The sequence below is a fragment of the Lichenostomus cassidix genome, chromosome 4, assembly GCF_008360975.1.
Source record: "Lichenostomus cassidix isolate B80296 chromosome 4, HeHo_3.0, whole genome shotgun sequence".
NCBI classification, from domain to species: Eukaryota; Metazoa; Chordata; class Aves; order Passeriformes; family Meliphagidae; genus Lichenostomus; species Lichenostomus cassidix.
The window spans coordinates 47,127,517-47,148,504 of NC_139484.1; the positions used below are offsets into that span (position 1 = coordinate 47,127,517).

General features: G+C 40.8%; 1 protein-coding gene across 1 annotated transcript in view; it reads left to right on the plus strand.

The window, feature by feature from the left end:
• Positions 1 to 2,806: 2,806 nt before the first annotated feature.
• KCTD8 (potassium channel tetramerization domain containing 8) overlaps positions 2,807 to 20,988 on the plus strand; it is a 90,972-nt gene continuing 72,790 nt past the window's right edge. Inside the window, exon 1 of the mRNA XM_085059057.1 lies at positions 2,807 to 3,731. Coding sequence (XP_084915183.1) covers positions 2,888 to 3,731 — 844 coding nt within the window. The 5' untranslated portion in view covers positions 2,807 to 2,887. The remainder of the gene's footprint in view (positions 3,732 to 20,988) is intronic.

Consider the following 20,988-nt stretch of genomic DNA (forward strand, 5'->3'; position numbering starts at 1 on the left):
AAGACTACAGTGAAAAGAAGTTTTTTATCTGAGGAACTTGTCCTGCCTGTGTCCCTCCAGGCTACTTCCAAAAGGGTGTCTGTTTTTGCTGCCTGATACTTGCACCAGTGTGCCTACCTAAGGGAATTTCCAAAAGAAATTCTCAGTAGCATGAATTCTTCAGCCTTATCTCAAAACACTCCTAACAGATAAGGAAACAGATCATGACATATTTTCACCTGCATTTTTTTTTCTTTGCTTAAAGCATCAGAAACCCTCACATATTTGAAGCTTAAGAATATTTACTTATGTATGTTAAGATTTACTTCTTTTCCATTCTACTGCCCTTAGATTTCACTCAAGTAGCATTGCAGGATGCTGCTGCAATACACAATGTAAACCTGTAAGAAGATGGCTCTTACTCCACAAAGCACAAATATGTTCTCCCTGTCCATTTTCATAAAAAATTACCTTTGGAGTTTACATGGGCTATTTTCATCAACTCAAGCAAAGACTTTGTTAGGCCTAGCATATACTTATTCACAGAGGAAACCATGAGCTGACCAAATAATAGGCAGCATACAGGAGCTTAGTACAGAAGTGACTGTAAGCATTTGGTATGAGGATTTTTCAAGTGTCACAGTGCTTGTCAGTCGGGCACTGCAGTGTCACAGCCATGCAATGCTCTGGCATAAGTTGTCTTATACATGGGCAAGCTATTACTCTGTATTACACAAAAGACAATGGACATGAGATCTGTCCTCTTTGAAATCAGCAGAAACATTTAATCTGAGTCCTAAGGAGGAACAATTTCCCTACAGAAATGAACAAGAAAATGAAAACTGTCTCCTCTCATATCCTAAGGAATTGAACCTAAAGAAACATATGACAAAATCATCAATAAACAATGATGCCCTGCTTTCTTGCCCAGCAGTTTGAATGTTTATTCTGGCCTTTAAGACCATTTCAAACAAAATAAACATGGAAAGAGACAGAATTTTATTAGTTTCTTACAGTTATTTTTTTTGAAACTATTAATTGGTTTCAGTAAGTGGTTAAGTGGTCAAGGAGGGGCACTGCAGAAATCTTTCCTGAAATCTGTCCTCCACATTTGTTTGCATGCCCCGTAACTTCCACAAAATTCTTAGGTTTGAAGCACAACACGTCTAGTTTTCCAGAAGACTTTTCTCAGTCTGGCCAAAACTCTCCATCTAACAGGTGGGTGGTGGATGTGCCTCCCCTAGCACTAGCCATGTAAAAACTAAATGATTTCCATCTAAATACAGACTTAGGGTTAGCCTATAGGAAATGGAGTGATGAAAGTAGCACCATGGACAGACCCATTCCCCCTTCAAAGGCGTCTAAAACAGGTCAGATGAAGTGCTGTGTATGTTACTGCTTTAAAGCAGAGAAGTCTTCACTGGTGGTTTTAAGAGCCTGACCAAGCTTTGGATGACTGGTCATCTTGATCACAGCACACTAGCGAGGAAGTGACAGACTGCAGCTATCTACCTACAAACTGATGATTTTTACCCCCAGGCCTGAAGTCACTCTTTTTCAAATGAAGAATGAGTTGGGCTCCTGCCTACACGGCACAATTAATGGTTGAACCCTTAACATTTAAGGGGTTATAAAAAACCAAAGCTAAAATGTTCCTATGTATGAACCACACAGCTTAACAGTCACACATAGACTTGGCACTGGTAGTCAGAGAAATGCAGCCAGGTTTAGGCCTCGGTTTTTGCTGGCAAATGCAATTGTACGTGTCTCATCCAACACATGAGCACAAATCTGGGCTCTAATATACTCCAGCAGCACAGCCTGGAAATACATGCACCAGAAATCTGGATGCAGGTGAGCTGCAGCTCTGGCTAGAAACAAATAAATAAAAATTAAAAACTCTACTGCTTAAATACAGGACAAATTGGGGTGCTTCACAGCCAAGAATCCAGATTCTAAAGTGCTCCAAATCGGTGTCTGTCACCTGGGTCCTAAAGGCAGCTGACTTTTTTTCTGCTCTGAATCACCCCAATTCCATCGTCAAGCCAGAGAGCATGTTTAGCATCTCTGAAAATCAAGATCCCAGTATGCCTTGCCAGTGAAGCCTCACAACATCAAATACAGCATTTGTGTCCCACCAGGACCTGTTAGATTTGTGCCGCCAGCACAGCCGAGCGCTGGTTTCTTTTGTGCCCTCAATTAAATGCCCTCTTCACTCATAGTAAAGGCATGCCGATAGAGGGAAGATGAGGGAAAATGCTGTCATATGCATCCTGCTGGATGCTACTCTTGGAAGGACGACCATCATTCTATCACTGCAAGTGTAGACCGAAGTGACAGTGTAAGAGAGGCAGAGGCATTTGGCGGAGGCTGGGAGATTTTCAAGGGGGGGAAAAATAATTTCAAAGCGAAGCCAGCCAGCCGAAGCGAGGGGAGGAGCCGGGCAGGGGCTTGGCTCTTCCCTGGGCCGAGCCTGGCAGCGCGGCAGCGCTTTGCCAAGTGGCAGCCGGCTCCGGCAGCAGCTCAGCTCGAGGCCAGCGCGGCTGCGGCTCCGCGCCCCGCCGGGCGGAGCACCCAGCGCCGGGGGCGCTCGGGTCGGGTCGGGGGGCGCCGGGCCAGCCCAGCCCAGCCCAGCCCAGCCCAGCCCAGCCCAACCCACCCGTCCCGCGGCCGGGGCAGCAGGGAACTCCCGGGCCGGGGTCCTGCCGCGCCGGAGGGTAGCGGAGCAGCGGCTCCGTCCAGGCGCTTCCGGGCGCGCCGGGCGGCGGGGGAAGGAGGAGAAAGAGGAGGAGGAGGAGGAGGAGGAGGAAGGGAGGTGTGGGTGGAGGGGAGGAGAGGGAAGGAGGGGTGGAGGGAGGCCGGCTTTTTTAGGAGGGAGACCCTCCTTCGCGGCCGCCCGCTCGCAGCCATGGCTTTGAAGGAGGCGGGCGGCAGCATCCTGCCCATCAGCGACATGGTATCGGGGCCGTCGGGCTCGCCGTTCCCCGAGGTGGTGGAGCTGAACGTGGGGGGCCAGGTGTACGTGACGAGGCACTCCACGCTGCTCAGCGTCCCGGACAGCACGCTGGCCACCATGTTCTCCCCGTGCCGGGGCGGCCCGGCGGCTGCCCGCCAGCTGCCCAGGGACAGCCGGGCGCGCTTCTTCATCGACCGCGACGGCTTCCTCTTCAGGTACGTGCTGGATTACCTGCGGGACAAGCAGCTGGCGCTGCCCGAGCACTTCCCCGAGAAGGAGCGGCTCCTGCGGGAGGCCGAGTACTTCCAGCTGGGCGACCTGGTGAAGCTGCTGTCGCCCAAGGTCACCAAGCAGAGCTCGCTCAACGACGAGGGCTGCCAGAGCGACCTGGAGGATAGCAACTCGCAGGGCAGCAGCGACCGGCTTCAGCGGGCGGCGCTGGACAAGCGCTCGGGCTTCCTCACCGTGGGCTACCGCGGCTCCTACACCACGGTGCGGGACAACCAGGCGGACGCCAAGTTCCGCCGCGTCGCCCGCATCATGGTGTGCGGTAGGATCGCCCTGGCCAAGGAGGTGTTCGGAGAGACCCTCAACGAGAGCCGTGACCCCGACCGCCCCCCCGAGAAGTACACCTCCCGCTTCTACCTCAAATTCACCTACCTGGAACAAGCTTTCGACCGGCTCTCCGAGGCGGGCTTCCACATGGTGGCTTGCAACTCCACCGGCACCGCCGCCTTCATCAACCAGTACAGAGACGACAAGATCTGGAGCAGCTACACCGAGTACATCTTCTTCAGTAAGTGCTGCCCGCGCCCCGTGCTGTCCCCCTCGCCCCGTGCCCGGCGGGTGCGTGGCGCTGTGCGCTGAAAAGTGTAGCTGCACCCCGCAGCCCTCGCTGTCCCAAAGCAACGTGAAGCTGGAGAGAGATGGGGGCTGCCCCCTCTCCCCTGGCACTCTGCTCTGTCACCGCCTTAGTTCCAATTCCGTTTTGTGCGGTGTGGGGGCGGCACAGGACTGCCTAAAATGCCCCGTCCGGAGCGCGGCATGGGAGCGCTTTGCCCCACACACTCCGTGGGGCAGCCTGGGCTGCTCCCACCTTTCAGTACCGCGGGCAGAGCCAGCCCTCATGTGTCGGGGTCTCCCGGGGGAAGTGTCGCTGGTTACGGATCGGGGGGCTACGGCCTCGGGGGGTGTCGCTGCCCCGCTGGGCGGGCGCGGTGCGCGGTGCGCGGTGCGGGGCGGGCGCGGCTCCGGCTCCGGCTCCGGCTCCGGCTCGGAGGGTTGCGGTGCTCCCCGCCAGCGAGGCGGCGCAGAGATCCCCGAGCAAGGAAGGGTTTTAATATTTTATCGCTGCGTTTCCTTCAAGTGAACGCACTGCGCCTGGGCACGGTCCCCGTGAGGGAAGGGGCAGAGAGGGCACAGCCAACTTCCCAAGGAGAAAGAAAGAGTCTGGCCCCAAGGTGCACGAAAAGAGAAAAGAGAAAATAAATCCCTCCATAGCCAGTACACAGCTCGTAAGCAACTTTGCTGGTTGGCTGTGGGTAGCCTTAAAGGTTTTGGGTCACTCGCAGATAGGAAAACCGAGCGATGACGAATGAGTTTCAATCTGGCAAAGTATGTAGTGCTATGTAGGGCACTGGCTGAGCAGCGGGTTCGGGTCATGAAACCGCAGCTGGATGGAGAACACCAACCCCCTGGCAGAGATTTGTCTTTGAAAGGCAGAGGCAGCCTTAAACATTACAGATGTGTTTGAGAGCCGAGCGAGCCGAACCGAAGAGAGAAGTGTTCTGCATTCAGTTCTTTCTCCTCCTGCCTCTGTGTGGTCTCACGCTCCCTGAGCAAGGAAGGGAGGATGAATTGGCAGAGCATCTGCCTGCCTCTGTGGTGAGGTGGGGGGAGATGCAGCCTGTAACTAACTTCACTAGTATGGCAGCTGAACAGAAGCAACCTGTTTGCCCTGTAAAACTGGGCTTAGGCACAGTATTTGATAGAGGTGGGAAATGTGAATGGTTTTCTACTGGGAGCAGAAATTAGTTTACATTGCTGTATGTTGTATATGTGATGATTACCCTTTGCTGAGCAGACTTGAGAACTCAGATCAATCTTCGAAACGGGATTAAAACAGTTTTTGAAGATTCATTGCATCATTTATCACTGGTCATATTTCAATAGGATATGTGAAAACTGAGCTGTAGAGGAGCTTCACATTCTCCTGGGTGGAGTTCTATTGAATTATAATTATTAAATCTCCTTTCTCAGAAAATTTTACATAATTATTTTCTAAATAGTAAATATTCCTTATTGAAATAGTCTGTGCTGTTTGCTTAGAAATAGATTTGTAGGTGAATATTTTTTGTGTGCATTTGTGATGCTCATTATATTTTTGTTATTCTTTTGTGTGTATGTTATGATGAGGTTGCTGTATAGAACAGTCCTCTAATTCACATCAGTGTTCCAAATTAATCCCCAGTGTATTACCACTGATTTATGTGGAATAATGCCAGGGATGAACTGGAGGTTGTACATCATGATTTTTATTTTGGTTTTTAGTCTTCCAGCTTCTGATGTTGTGAAAAGTAAAACAGTTACCTACTTAAATTGATACAGTCAACTGAAAATTGATAACAAAGGAGAAGAGCAGTCACTTTTCAGTGTATTCCTTATCAAACGTCCCCATGACCCCCAAAAAGGAAGCAGTTTTGGTTGGGAAGTTGCTGCTTTCAAGAACTATCATGTCCAACAGTGGACTGTGTCTTACAGGCAAAAAAATATAATGACAAAAGACTTTAGCAAGCCTATTCCAGTTTTGGACAGCGCCTGAGACTTAATTTGGAGCTAATGAAGAAGAAACCTAATTTTATATCCCACTGGAAAAAGCTGTACCTGTGTTTGCATTTGTTATTCACAGTGTGAGCATCTGCAACCAACAGCAACTGTATTGTTGGTCTGTAAGTCCATAGCAGACATAAACTTCTTTTTCACCATTTATCCTGCGGACTGTGGACAAATCTGTTTCCTAGTAATGGTGGATAGCAAAGTGATTGGAAACATACATGGGGATATATACATTCTGTCCATTTCCTTAGGTCATAGGTAGCTGAATGAATTTCTCCCCAAGAGCTGCTAAGGAATATTTGAAGGCCAAAGGTTTAATCTGTGGTTTGTGGAATGTATTTCAGGTCTGTTTCTAGTATCCTTCAAACTTTGGTAGGGTTTTTGAATTAAAATGATCATCTATCACTTTTCTAAAAAAAAATGGAAATTGTATTCTTAAACATTCTGGAAGATCAAATTCACCTGGGATACTGCATATATATTTAACTAATTTATGATCTGCTTAAAATCTAGGGATGGATGAGTTGTTGCAGACTAATTCTGATTGAAGAACCAGAGGTTGTTTGAAACTGCTTACCAGGAAATAACACTTCAGCCTTTGGCAACATGTAATGAAAAATACAAAAACAGACTTTCCTTCTTAGTATGTATAAATCCTATAAAAAAAATTAAGTTCTTTGCCCCTAGTGGTGTTCAAGCTGTCATGTATGCAATGACAACTTCATTTGTCTACGCAGTTAGTACATGGCCAGAATTTAGCCTGTACCTTGCATTGGTGGCTTAGTTCTGAAAAGTGCTCATAGATCTGATCCATGTGTCCATGACTAATCCTGTCTTATAATGGTCAATTAAAGGAGTAAACTTATACGTGGTAGTTCCAAGGCTCTTTCAGAGAGTACCACCTTTTTTTTGCTTATTTGTTTGGGTTTTGTGGTTTGGCTTTTCTGTTTGGGTTTTTTTTTGTTGTTGTTTTTTGTTTGTTTGTTTTGTTTTCTTTTCCCCCCCAATAGCTTGGCTCTGTGCTATTAACACTTGCATCTTAGTACACATGAGGATGACTTGGATCAAATTAGTCTAACATGAAATGCATATGCAGTTCGGGAAGGAGGATCAAGCTCTTCTGCTGCTTAGCTCCACACTGTCATGGAGGATGACAGATTAATTAATTGCTTGTTGATATGCAATAGGTTATGGCCTTAACAAAAGTTGCTTCTAACTGGAGACAGAGGACCTTGCTTCTTCCTGTGACTGCAGGCACTGTAACATATCTTCTGTTAGGTGACCTTTTGTGAGAAAAGGCTGCAATTTACATGTTTCATGGTTTTTGGGGAATTTTTTTTTGTTGTTTTGTTTTGTTTTGTAGTTCGCTGTATCTCTCAGCACTTCTTGTGCAATGCAACATTGCCTGTGCATGCTATTACTATTTTTTTCTTCTGTAGAATCTAATTGGTCCTAATGGATTTTACATTTAACATCTGCTATGCAATCTGACTTAGGGGTGTTGAGAGTATTGTGCTCAGCTGAAAGCTTTCTGTGCAGAACTGACATCTTTATTATAAGAAGAATACAATTATATCTTCTGAAAACTTTGACATGCTTTCTATGTTGACACCTCTGTTTCACATATGACAGTTTCTGTTTTCTGTGCCTCTTGGTTTTGTTTTGTAACAGGTGACGTTAGCATGGATTTATGGTTCCTATTTTCCACTTGAAGTCACAGCACTCTGAGATTATATTGGTTGCTGTGGAAATTGTCATAAACAAGTGATAATAATTTTGTAATCAGTGGGGAATAAGCAGTTACAAGCGATGAAATTTTAGGAAGCAATATGGTATTTTGAAAAAACAAAACGCCAAACTCAAACAAAATGATACTAGAAACCCCCCAAAAAGCCCCACACAAGAACAGCAGCAAAACCTAACCAACACTGTTTGTGTCATTGCATGTAAAATACTTTGAGGTATTTGCTTTGTAAGTGCCAAATCCAGTTCAGCATCCCACTGGGATAGTGAGGGGTTGGTGGGTCAGCAGATAACCCTAAACTGCTCTCTTGAGGACAGAGTGGTGTGAGACCCATCCTGCAAGTAATTACTGTGACCATGTCATGTTGTTCTCCATCCATCACTGCTTCTTTGGGGGAGTTTTTAATATGTGGAGTTTATCTGTGCTTTTTTTTTAATCTGGAATAAATGTATGTAAGACATTGAGGAGAAGAAGGAGACCAAGACACAAAAGAGAAGAGTATCATTTCTCCTTGACACATGGAGATAAATTTGGACAATTTGCTTGGAACTTGGATGATTTACTCAAAGATTAGAGTACAAATTTTTGGTGGGGCAGGGTAATGTGAAGGATTAAATCAGTATCACAAACACAGTGCAGAAAAGCTTCAGATTTCTAACAGTATCAAGATCTAGAAATGTTGTTTCTGACAGGACTATTGAATGAAGCCCTTTAAAGAGAGATTGTGTAGGCAGTCCTATGACTTTGGAAAACAGACACAGAACTTCAGGATATTCTGTTTTATGATTCTAGCTCATCTCTTAATACAGCTTAAAAATAAATAAATAATAGGCTACTCCTTATCTTTTCATTCTTGCAAAATATACGTTCCTGAGTGCAAAGAGATTAATCAAAGTGCACAGTCATAATTACTAATGTAAGAACTAATATCACTCTTATGCTGCCACTTGATATAATGTGTCATAATGTAGTCTAATGAAACTGGTATTCTGGTGTTAGTCATAATTTCAACCAATAGACTTTATTTCAGAATTATTTTAAAATGTGAGATTAAAAAGAACTTTGAAATAATTTGACTTTGCATTAAATAATGATAATAACCTGTGTTCCTCTACAGCTAGTGTAAAGACACTGTTGCAATGTAAAACTATGCCACGAACCTCTTGGTTTTTCTTACACTTCAATCAAAATATGCATAACTCAACACAATTTGTGATTGCATTTTATCAATTATCTACAGTTTCTGGTCTTACTACAGTGAAGTCATACTTTTAAGTACTGTGGAGCCTTTTTAATATTTAGAGCTTAGTATCAAAACTGTTGTGTGGTATTTTGAAAATAAAATTAGGGATTAACGAAGCAAATCAACTATCCTGGATATTATGTACCAGGATCAATGCCAGATAAGGAATAATCAAGAATTGATGCAAGCAGATGTTATTTCTGATGTCGGGAAATGGAAACACACTGGTTTTGATATTAACTCAGGCTGGTACTTCTTGTGGATTACTTGGAGAAAAAAGTGACAATGTTAGAAAGGCTGGATCTGTAATATTTTGCAGGAAAACCACTTCTTCGTGTCAGATAATTTCATAGATTTTCAAGGATTTATGACAGTAGTTGCAGGGAAATGTTTATTTTTCCACAGTAAGATGAGCAAATCATATTTTATTTTTTCTTTAGTGTCAACATGAAATTCTAGTTATCTACTGTTCAAGCACAGAAGTTGTGCATTCAAAAGCTTTCCTTTTAATAGTGTTCCAGGCAGATGATTTAAAATAAAACATTACTGCTAATAAAACACATGTTGCAATATGTTTGCTTTCTCAGTATGACATGACCAGTATTTCACTATGGCTAGTCTTCTCCTTTGCTGCAGATACCACATTCATTATACTGTGCTGAGAATTTGTGTGGCAAACAAATACTTGCTAAGATTTGCACCAAGAGGGAGTTCATTGATTGTCACATTATCCCCTTTCCTGCCATAGTTCCACATTTAAACACAAGTATCCAGATATGAAAACTGCACAGGCAGCTCTCTTGGAGGTCAAAAGGAAGATTCTGTGGGTGCAACAAGTGTGGAAGAGGAAATGCCCTCTTGGTCCAACTGAACACCAGCATGGCCTGGACAAAGTGACCAGAAGTAATGGGGGATTTTCTGGTGTGTTACCAGTTTCAGGATGAGCTCAGAATACCCAGATGGGTAAAGAAATAAAGTGCACAGGGTGCTGTGCATCCATCTGACCCCTCTGGGATGCTGAGCAGCTCAGGACTGCTGTGGTGCTCAGTGGAGCTTGCAGCCAGCTCAGCACTGCCCTGCACTGTCTCAGCAACTCAGCAGATCCTGGGTGTCACACACTGCAGGAGAGGTGAATGGTGCAGCCAAGCTCTGCATTTGCTCTCAGATTTTCTGTCTCCAGTTTTGGAGTACTTTACAGCTCGAGTCATGGAAGAAGCCTGTTACAGAGTTCAGTTGGCCAGGGTCATGTTTGCAGGGCTTTTTCACACTACAGACTGGTTATTTGGTTGGTGGTTGTTTGACTATGATTGAAAAAAGCTGGAGGCACTATACCAGCTAAGATTCTAACCTAACAAACTGATGCTATTTTTATATCCAAGGATGATTTTATTTCATTTCTCCTTACAATACCTTTATTTCTTAAAGGATGTGGAGTACTAATGCAACTCAAATCATGGCTCTTTTATAAACCAAGGCACTGGAAGTCCAGTGGAAAATCCTTAAAAAAATTACTAGGCAAATTTCTTTTTGGTTTAGCAAATCAAATGCTTCATGATGGATTTCCTGGGGAGGTTGTTCACTCCAGCTTGATCAAACTGCATGCTCTTTTTCAGAAGAAGTAATTTATATTCTACTTAAAATTCATATATTGAATAAATGTTAGGAGAAAAAGTACTATGTCTAAAATATCATTCTCAGCAGAGATGAAGTACTTTCATTTAAATGCTTCTTATTATTTTTTTTTTATTTTTAAGCCAGTAATGGCCATTGCACATTTAGCTTCCATTTCATATAAATTCAGGCATATTCAGTGAATTAATTTTTTTTTTCTTTGACCTAAATGGGATTAATCATAAATATAAGGACTAACAGTGTGTGAAACTCAGAATCAAGTTCCATTGAAAACTGCAACTTCACTGGGACTGAAGCAACAAGTAGTCTTGTGCTATTCCCTCACATAAAAGTGAAATTCAAACTACACAAGTGGTTTCGTAACTTTTGGTTTCGTAACTGTTTTCAATACAAAAAATCCTGTAAGGAGTTAAGCAATGATGACTTTTCATTTTTATGGCAACTTTAGAAACTAATGCCATTTCATTTTGGTAGCATTTTATCAGATAGTTGTAGCTAAAATGGTTGTGTTTGTTACATTTTGACAGTGTAGCTTGTCAAGACATTTAAATTAAAGAGTGTACCTTGCTGCAAGGTACAGCTCTGTTCATATCATCACATCTCTAAATAATTTGGGGACTTCACCAGTAAAGATCACAGTGGTGCTAATGAGCTTCATGTTTCTAGCACCAGGTTGAATACAAGGTTTTAAAAACTTTTTTGCAAATATTATTCCTTTATGAAATTACTTGTACCTTGTCTTTTCCAGAGTTGCTCCAAAGAGGATCCAATGATACAGATCAGTGTGTTTGCCCATTCTTTGCACTGTGGGCTCTGGCTGGCTGTAAGCAAGGTCAGGATGGCTTTCAGTTACAGCTGCTGCAGTGATTCCTTCATCAACATCTTGCAGCTGAGTTTAGTTGGCTCAATATATAGGTGTGCTCTTGCTCGTTGTTGCCAATGTGCCTGAGCCCTGTGGCAGAGGCTCTGAGCAAAGGAGGTGCAGATAGGAGAGCTCCTGCTTCTGGGGACTGCCACTGCCTCTGGGTTGGCTTTGTACTGCTCCACTCATGTACCCTGAACCTGACCTGTTTTCTGTCCCAATGACATGCACTTAGCAGACAGAGAAAACCAGAGTAGCTTATAGAATAAAATATAACAGTGCTTCCTTTAGAAGGGAACGGTACAACACTTTTAAAAAAAAAGTACTGTGAATAACTCAATCCAGAGACAACAATTCAATCACAAGTGCAACTACACATGACAACCAGTGCACTGAAATAGGTATTCTGCACATCTCTTCAGGGGCAGAAGATGTGGGCTGGGAAACTAAGGGGAAAAATCCACATAATCATTGACCTTTATAAATGAAAGTAAATATTCCAAGTCTTCACTAAGCATACATTCAGTTGTATTCTATTTAATACTTATGGAGATGTTGTCTTTGCATTAGCAGAAAGATAGGATTCAGAGATTAAATCTATCAGTGTATTATAATTTTTTTTATATAAGCAAACAACAATAACCTTCAGATGCATTTGTATCTTTTCTCTTTCATCCTTATTGGGTTTTACCCTTTAGTATTAACAAATATTCCCAAAGAGAGAAGTGTTAGTGCGCAGGGACCTCTTGTCACATTTTGTTGTAAACATTCTCCTGCAACTTAAGGTAATAGTGAAATTGTTCTATATTTTATTGAATGTAGATATTTAGAGGTTCTTTCAAGGATTATAACTATGTCGGTGTATTCCGCAGAAGTTATTAAAAGTGTACTATCATTCCAAAAGCTTTGTATCAGTGAATATTTTATATATTTCACAGGGATCTGTGAGGTTCTTTATTTAGTGATAGGATCAAAAAAGCCCAGAATTGCATATATTCATGATTATATAAATAAATTTTTTGCAAAAAGGTTAATTTCATAACCTCTTACTAACAGTTCAATTAAATTATATCCCCCCTCTTTTGTTATTCAAATCACTGTTAAAACCACCATACCTGCAAAACTTTGAGAGTAATGATAAATGTCCATTTTGTGTGTACAGAAGTATTCTCTAACACTCTGGTTCTTAATCCAAGTGTTTTCATTCTCATTGAAACTCATGAATATAAAATAATATGAAAATCAGCTACAGAAGGGCTGGAAGGCAGATAAAATAAATCAGTAAAATTGAGTGCCAACAATTTAATCAGTGTAATGTGTAGATAATACAGTGGAGGAAGATTAAAACTAAACAACACTTTTTGCTAGTTTTTCTTAGTAAACACATTTTCTTTCCCTTTCTTCTCACAGTCACCCTTTTGTAGGCAGTCACTTCTCAGTATTGTTCTCTTCAGACAGCTGTTACTATTTCTGTTGTTAATGCCTATTGTGGCTTTTGAGCAGATCTGAAACAAAGCAGAGGCATGGCTACTCCTGCCTTTCTATCTATTTTTGTCCCTTTCCAGTGCTTGGTAATATAAATATCACTCATTCTGTCCTTCTAAAGATATCATTATACAGCTTTATAAAACTGTAATCAATATTGCTGAAGCTACATGGACGTCAGGGGGAAAAAAGAAAGAACAAAATAATTTGGCTATTTATGATGCAAGATAGAATGGGACTGTTGTTCAAGCAACATTGTTTTTGTCCTCTTTTAATTTCAAAATTTTGGCATCAAATCCCACACCTGCCTTTCCGCATGACTTACCCATTTGAAGTACCCCTTCTTTGGAGCAGGAATTGTCAGCATCTGTATGTGTAATTAAGCCTTACCATATTTAAAGAATAAAAAAAAACTCTTTAAGGAATGTAGCTAAGACCACTGTAATTAGCAATCCTGCTTGGAATTTTTACTTTCCCAGGACCCATAGACTTTAATTTTCAATGCTAGCAATCCCTCAGAAAGCTGTGCTTGTTTACCTATGCTAATGTTGTCATAGCTTGCAAATACAAATTTCTCATCTTCACACTGTCAGTTTGTTTCTGGGGATGCAGGAAATGAATGTAACTTCTCTTAATCTTACAGACAGAGATAGACACAGTCTGTGTGGTTTTGCTCCCCCAGAAACATATGGAGTAGCAGATAATGATATCCTTTGGCTTCAAAATAACCCTGTAATTCTTTAGAATAGAAGAGACAAACTTTTCAGAAATGTTTATTTAGATACTTGAAGATTATTGGAATTTTTGAAGTTTTTCCTCATAACCTGCTAAGTTTATATCTTCATATGACTTTTAGCTGTCTAGTAGTTCAGCCTCCAGCCATAACAACACTCACATTTTCATTCCTCTCCAGTGAGTATTTATTTTTTCCACCTGTAGCTGAAGTTATTTGGTGTCTAAATTGGTGGAATTATGCCCCTAAATAATTGCATCTGTGATCACATTTGATTACAGGAAGCAGAATGTGCTCATGGCAGAGGAGATTAGGTTAAATGCTTCTGTCTAATCAGATCCCCAGCGACTGTCTCCTGGCAGTGCTTCCTTCCTAAATCTCATTTCTAGGGATGCCATGAATAAAAGCTGCATGGCCTGTGCAAGTCCATGTCTTCAGAAGATGTTTTTGCTTTTCTGATTTGAGAGTTCTGACATGGACATAGGAGCAGGGCTGAACATTGGTCACCCTTGCCAAAAGTGCATGTGGGACTCATGGTGCTTTTGGGTAGGCTTGGCAAGGTGGGTGTTGAGGCTGTGGGGAACTGGAGAGGGGAGCTGGAGAGTGTCTGTGCTGCTGCCTTGGGCTCTGCCATCCTGCGGGGGGACAGGTGGGATGGATTCTGAGCGGGTCTGCCAGGGCTAGTGCAGCCCTGGGGTGTCCCCTGGGGGTCTGGCACTGCGGGGGCCATGTCTGCCCTCTGGGAATACCAGCAAATAAGCCAAGAGCTGCATCCTCCAGGGACCCTAATCACTGGTCTGCTTCAGTGCTTCAGAATGCCAGAGCAATGAAGCAGGGTGGGATGTTCCACAGTTTCAAAAAGTTATAGCGCAAAATACGCAAGAAATAACTCATTGAGTAATTTTTATGCAAGAAAACCAAAAGGTTCTTGGTCAAAGACACCAGTAAGACAAGAGTTGCATCTAACTAATATTTATGCAGTGGTATGGGGTACTGTTTGTGTTTCTGCAAACATGCTGCTGAAACAGCTTAAATTCAATAGTAACCTCAAATTTGATACAGTTAATCTAAATATTCTACACATTTGGCAAAGTATGGAGGGACAAAAGCAGCTGTTAGAAGCAATTGGTAACTTGGAATAAAAAAACATTGGGGAAAAAAATTTGCTTTTTACACTCTGGCAAAATGTTTCATTTATAATTAATATTAATGATGTATGCAAGACTTTTTATGTTGTCACACATGATGCATAAAGGAATGAAGGAAATTGGGGCAGTCAGATGCATTTTTTGAACACAGTAAAAACATTCTGAGCTTTGAGAAGATAAACTTTGTTTTTTAAAATGTTTTAATATATGGTTTTTGGAATCAGGATTATTTTCTGTCATCATAGTGAAGCTACTAGTAAAAATAGTTATCCTTTTCAATGAACCATATAATGAATCACATTTGTGAATAATACGAGTCTTAAATTGACCTCCATATCAATGCTTTCAATCTTGAATGTATTTTCAGAAAATCCAGTCAAGTTCAGTGAAAATTTCCATCTGCACTTTGGGCACCAGGCAAGCAGCAGGGATAGACAAATTTGAATTTAGACTGCTGGTTTGGAAAATTTAGTTTTTCTCATCACCTCTGTGGCTGGCAATAAACTACACTTATTTCGTTCCTTCCTTATCCTGTGGTTATAGCGTAGGTTTAGCAATCCAGAAATTGACATTTTACTGAAGTTCACCTGGATTTCTAGCTGTGGTTAGCTCTAATTCATTAATTTGCTCAATGAATTCAGTTTATAACAGTGAAAACAATACCAGTAAAAACTATTTCTTATCAAGCAGTCATATAGGTAGAATATTGCAAGTTACTAGGTAATTACTGCTGGTCCAGAGCATGTTGCCATAATTTCTGTTTGAAAAGCTGTATGGTGCTAGACTGTGGATCAGGAAATTAAGAGTGTTAAATGTTACATGTGGTAAGCACATAACACTCAGCTTTCAAACTTCTTAATAGACTTAAAAGTTCCTTGATAAAAGGCAAAACGTTTCCTCCATTAAGGCAGTTGGGTGCTGGAGCAGGCTGTGCAGTGATGCTGTGCATGTTGTGCATCCTTTGAGGCTTTCAGGGCTCATTGGGATCAAGCCCTGATAACCTGGCCCAACCTCTTCACTGACCGTGCTTTGAGCAGGAGGTTGCGCTGCTCCTGTTATCCTGTGGTTCTCTTCTCTGATGTGATTTACATTGACATTGCCTGTTTGAAAAGACTTCTCAGGAAAGGAGAAGTGAACTGCTGTGGGTAAATTAAGCAGATGCTAGAAAGCTATGAATTCTGATCATTCTGAAAGTCAAAAACTTCAAAGCTTTAGCTTTATGTTGTGTTTTCATTTACATCTGTGTGTCCTATCAGAGTTGAAACAACTGCTTCACGATGAAGTTTTTTATAGGACTTTCTGGTCCAAATTCCACAGAAGGTTAAATAGGCCACAGTTAAGAAAGTATCTGAAAAAAAGAATCAAATGGCATATTGGATAGCACTGTGCTTGTTGGTCAAATGTTGCGTGACAAAAAGAACTCTCACAAATTTAGCAAATCACCCCTGTTTAAACCTTTAATATTTTTATTGTCATGCTTTAGAGAGATTCTGGTGCTCTCTCTGACAAAGGTGACAGACTGCCTTGGATTTCTTTGGATTTCTCTCCATTTTGACGGTTTTAATCAGTGTTGAGATCCTTTATTGTGACATATTTTTTTCCTGCTGTTTTTCAGCCTCTGTATTTTTACCCTAGCATAGCTTGAATCAATTTGTATAGCAGCTGCAAAAGTGCTGAAGAGGATTATTTTGGTAGCCTGGAAAACTTAAAAAAATAAAGCAAATATGAACAGAATGGAGTTACTTTTTAGTAATACATTGCTAAATGGATGCATAGTATAAATACAAGGTAGTTAATTATTAGGATATTCCTACAATTTGAATTTTTTCCTTCTTGAAATTTTAATGTAAGAATAGAACATGAGGCACTAGTAAGTACAATTATACAGAAAAAAATGTTGGATATTCCTCTTGCTTTTCCCACATTACTGAAAAGATTGCTGAAGTGCTGTATCTGGAAGTTCTTTGTGCTGTTAAAAATTCCCTTATGACAACAAACTAAAAGAGAGGTATTGCTTGCTTTGATTGACACCTAACAGATAAATGTAGATACATGGTCATAGAGAAGCAACATAGTAAAAAGATCTTAAGAAAGTTCTTGTGTCAGTTGTAGATTGTCAAAACACTTTCAATATTAATGATATTGTGTCAGTTATGCCTAGGAATATGTGTTCTTCTCAAAAGTTATTCTCCTAGGCAGGGTGTATGATGTTAAGGTATAGTGTATTTCCACCACTCTTTATTGTGATGTGGGGACTGGTACAGATACCCTTGTGACAAGCTCACCTTCATCCACTTAAAGAACATTTTGATGTCTTGGTGGTGTCAGCCAGTCTGTCCCTCTATGTCCACATTAAATATAAATCAAAACTTAAGTGACGCAGTATTTAAAACCCTTTGGCTTGGCTGTATTTTGCTTGGTGGAGTTGGCTTCCCTCGAGAGGGGAAGAAGGGATCCTGAGGATGAGCAGCCACAGGGTTTCAGTATGTCCCTTCTCTTCCTGATTGGTGTGGTGGCCTGTAGGCAGTGGATTGTGCAGCTTCGTCCCTCAGTGATTTTCATGGGCAGCCTCATTATTTCAGGACTTTTCAGGTTCCTCTTTAGACTTTAATTGGTCTCTTTACTTTGCTTATGTCTCTGTCACAAGCTACAAGCTTTTCATCACAACCTTGAGGGCTAGATAATTGCTTTATATTTTTAAAGTCTGAAACTCATATATGCTCATATGAATCAGTAGCTTAATATCTATTTTGTTACATTTCACTATCTTTTCAGTGCCCTCTTTCCACCCTCATTTGTAGACTAATACTGGAACTATGATAGTAATGTAGCAATACAGTATTCCCAGATATTTCTTAAATCTAATATATCAATCTTAAATCTATGCATCCCATATAATATATAAATTCATCCATCTGTATTTAACAGTCTAAATATTTAAAGAAAAGACAGCTTGATTGTGACATCCTGGCTCTATTGTAACTGAGTCATATGATGGAGGCTTGGGAGACATATAACTAAGATCTTTGTGGAAAGTATTTTTTCTTATTATGTTATTGACAGGCTTTGAATAACTGGCAGGATACCTTATTTCTTTTTACAACCTGTATGAAATAGAAGGTTTTACCAGTATAGTTCAGAATCACACTGGCATATCATATGAAATTGTTGTTAGTTTGTACATTTTACAAAGGTTAAACAAATACCTCCTTGATCCTTGGTAATTATTAGAATAATTACAGTGTTGCAATGTTTGTTTTACAGTATGGCTTTGTATATGAAAGATTTCCTAAATTATTGTGCATAAACTTGTGTGAATTTTCAGTCATTGATAGAGCTTGTGTTCTAAAGAGGGTTTTGTTGAGGATCCTACAGAGTATCTGCACCAGCCAAATAGTATATTACATTCTCTTGCTACAGTGCTGGAAAGAAGTACACACACAACAGTGTTAATCAGAGTTTAAAATTCTTAATCATCACAGTGTAATATAGAGATTACAACAAGTTGTAGAAATACTAAATAATAGAAAGGTGTTTATAATGACTGATCTTTATGAAGGCTCTGCAACTTTTGTAAATTTATCCTATCTATGCTCCATTGGCTCGTGTCATATGTACTTAACTTCATCTGTACAAAGCTGGTCCAAGCGAAACAGGTCAATGCTTTGTATGTTCATTGAACAATTGTAGGTAATTCCACAGGACACAAAACAAAGGAAACTAGGGCCACATGGACAGGAATGTATGGAAGGTGAGAGAAGATCTTCAGCTAGTACACAAAGTGGCAGAATCCAAAAATTTCTGATTTTCTGATCTTGCAGATTGCTATGTTGCAATGCTTTACATATAACATGATCTAGAGAATCAAATTTTGAAACTGTAAATTTGCAATAAAATATGTGGCAATTAAGAAAAAGCTCTTTTCTACCCAGAGATTCCTACCGTTGAATACTGTAGAATTTTAGTTTCACAGAGTTACACCAAATGAAGCTACTGGGACTAAGGGCTCTGCTGAGCTTGTCTGACGTGATGCAGTACAAGCTAATGGAATCCATCTCAGCCTATCAAGTCAGGGATTTTCCATAAAAGGGGAGGCTTATGTGCTTTTCTATAAAGTGGAATGGCCAGTGTTACAAATATCATGTGGGGGTATTCAAAACTGATGGAAGCCTATAGACTTTCACCTGCCTTTTTGTAAATGCTCTTTACTTTTTTTTTTCTTTATATTTTTCCTCTTTCTTTGTTGTATTGATTTTCCACACTAGATGGCAGTGCCTTAGCACTAGTGCATGACAGGGGAATTGATTTAATTTGTCCAGGGGAGAAGAAATCCTTCTGTTTCATGTTTCCTTCCACATAGCTTAAAGAATTGCAGGTAGGAGACTGGATTTTGATGAGCCACATGTGGATGGGCAAAGAAAAATGCAAAGTTTTTTCCCTTTTTTCTTTGTACAAATGGAAGTCTATTCAAGCTGATTGAATCAGGCTTGCATTGGCTGGATGTGAGATGAACTGGGGCTGTCTTTCAGTGCTGTCCCCAAGGAATTGCATTCATAGAAACTCCAAGTGAAAAGCTGTATTGAGTTAGAGCTGACAGTGCAGCCAGACTCCGAGCAGATTGCCTCACAGTTTTGAGCCATATGTTGTCTATACTGAGAAGTCAGTGAGAGAAAACACAGCTTCCTTCTCTTTCCAAGAAAACCAAGTGCTGGAGAGGTGGTGGTAGAGAGCTGAGAGGTGCTGGGGTGCACCTAGATATTGCTATTTTAGTGCTGGAATACAGCCGGGGCTCACACATCCACCTATGTGCTGGGATGCAATCCTGGATTGCATGTTAGTTGAAAGACTGGAAGTTTGCCAACTTGAAGTATTTTAACTGAAAGGTCTGTGGAATGAGGACTGAGGGGAGACCATGATTAGGAAAAAAATGGGCTCTGGAAATGTAAATGTGGCAGTAAAATGTGAAAACTAAAAGCTGGAAGTTTGTAATTGGAATTCAACTTGAAATTAGGAAACAGTGTTTAAAATTTATGGATGAGGTCCTTGAAAACAGAGGGTTATTAAAGCAAGCAGGTGTCTCTATTGTTCATAATTTTAACCTTCTTGAAAGAAAACCTCCAGCTAATCCTCTGAAAGGAGGAGACAAGAGTCAGAAAAGCAATAAATACCAATAGATTCTGTAGTGAAGACAAAAGAAATAGAGATATCATTATGGGGAGAAATTAAATACCTTAAAATACAGGTAATACTAGGTGGAAAAAAATAGAGACCAGACATAGGAATGACTGACTGCATGAGAAATGAAAGAAAGAAAGAAAGAAGGTATAAAATGAATGAAAGAAAGAAGGTATAAAAAGAATGAAAGAAAGAAGGTATAAAAGCACCAAAAAAAAAAACCCCAAAACCAACAAAAAATCAAGAGTTGACAAAGACATTTTCTCTTTGTGGAATTCCTCAAGAGTCTTCTCATTTTTATGGTTTGTTCAAAAATACGATAGTTTCAAGTTTCCGTCCAACTTATACTTCACAAAGGTAAATTTGATGCAATACCTTCACCTTTTTCATTGGAGTTAAATATTTAAGAATGTTGAAGGCTCTTGCCCGAGGCTGGGAAGCATACTGCCACAAATACATTTTCTTAAAGAAAATTTAACTTATCTCTGTGTCTTCTGGGACCTCACTGCATGCAGCTTCTGCCTTATTTATTCAGTTTTATTTTTTACTACATCCCTACTGAATGAGCTGGACAAAACTAAATTGAAATACAGGAGAACAAATTTTCTCTCACTTTTTGACTGGATCTGCCATAGTAGCTGAAATTTCATTAATACTGCTGGAAGGAAGGCAGCACAAATAAAGGTTTATCTCTGTTCTACTGTAGCATTCACAGAAACTGAATATTTTTTCAAAATATGCGGCTGTTATTTGCCGTCATTTTTTGCATGTCACAGAAAATGATAGTCCTGGCTATAATTTATTATATAACTCTGCCAGAGCAGAAGATGCAGATGGCTTACTATAAAAATGCAATTCGAATTATGTTTGATAGTACCGCTTAGTTGATTACTTATTAGTTAGGGGAAGTAACAAATGGTGCTAAGTCTGAATTTGGTGCTGGAAAATGAGCCTCAGTCTTGGGGCAGTTATGTGGGAGGTGGAAATTGCCAGTTCTTTAAATCAGAGAGAGTGAATGATTGAATGTAGACTTCCCACCTTTCAGATGAGTTTTCTAATTTCCAGATTAGATTGTCAAGGGATGTACCTATTCATTTTGCAACACAGATTTTTTTCTTTCTGAATTTGAATATAAATATCTTCCCTCAGAGATTTTCATAAAACAGAAACTTGCCTTCCAATTAGGCTTCTTCACA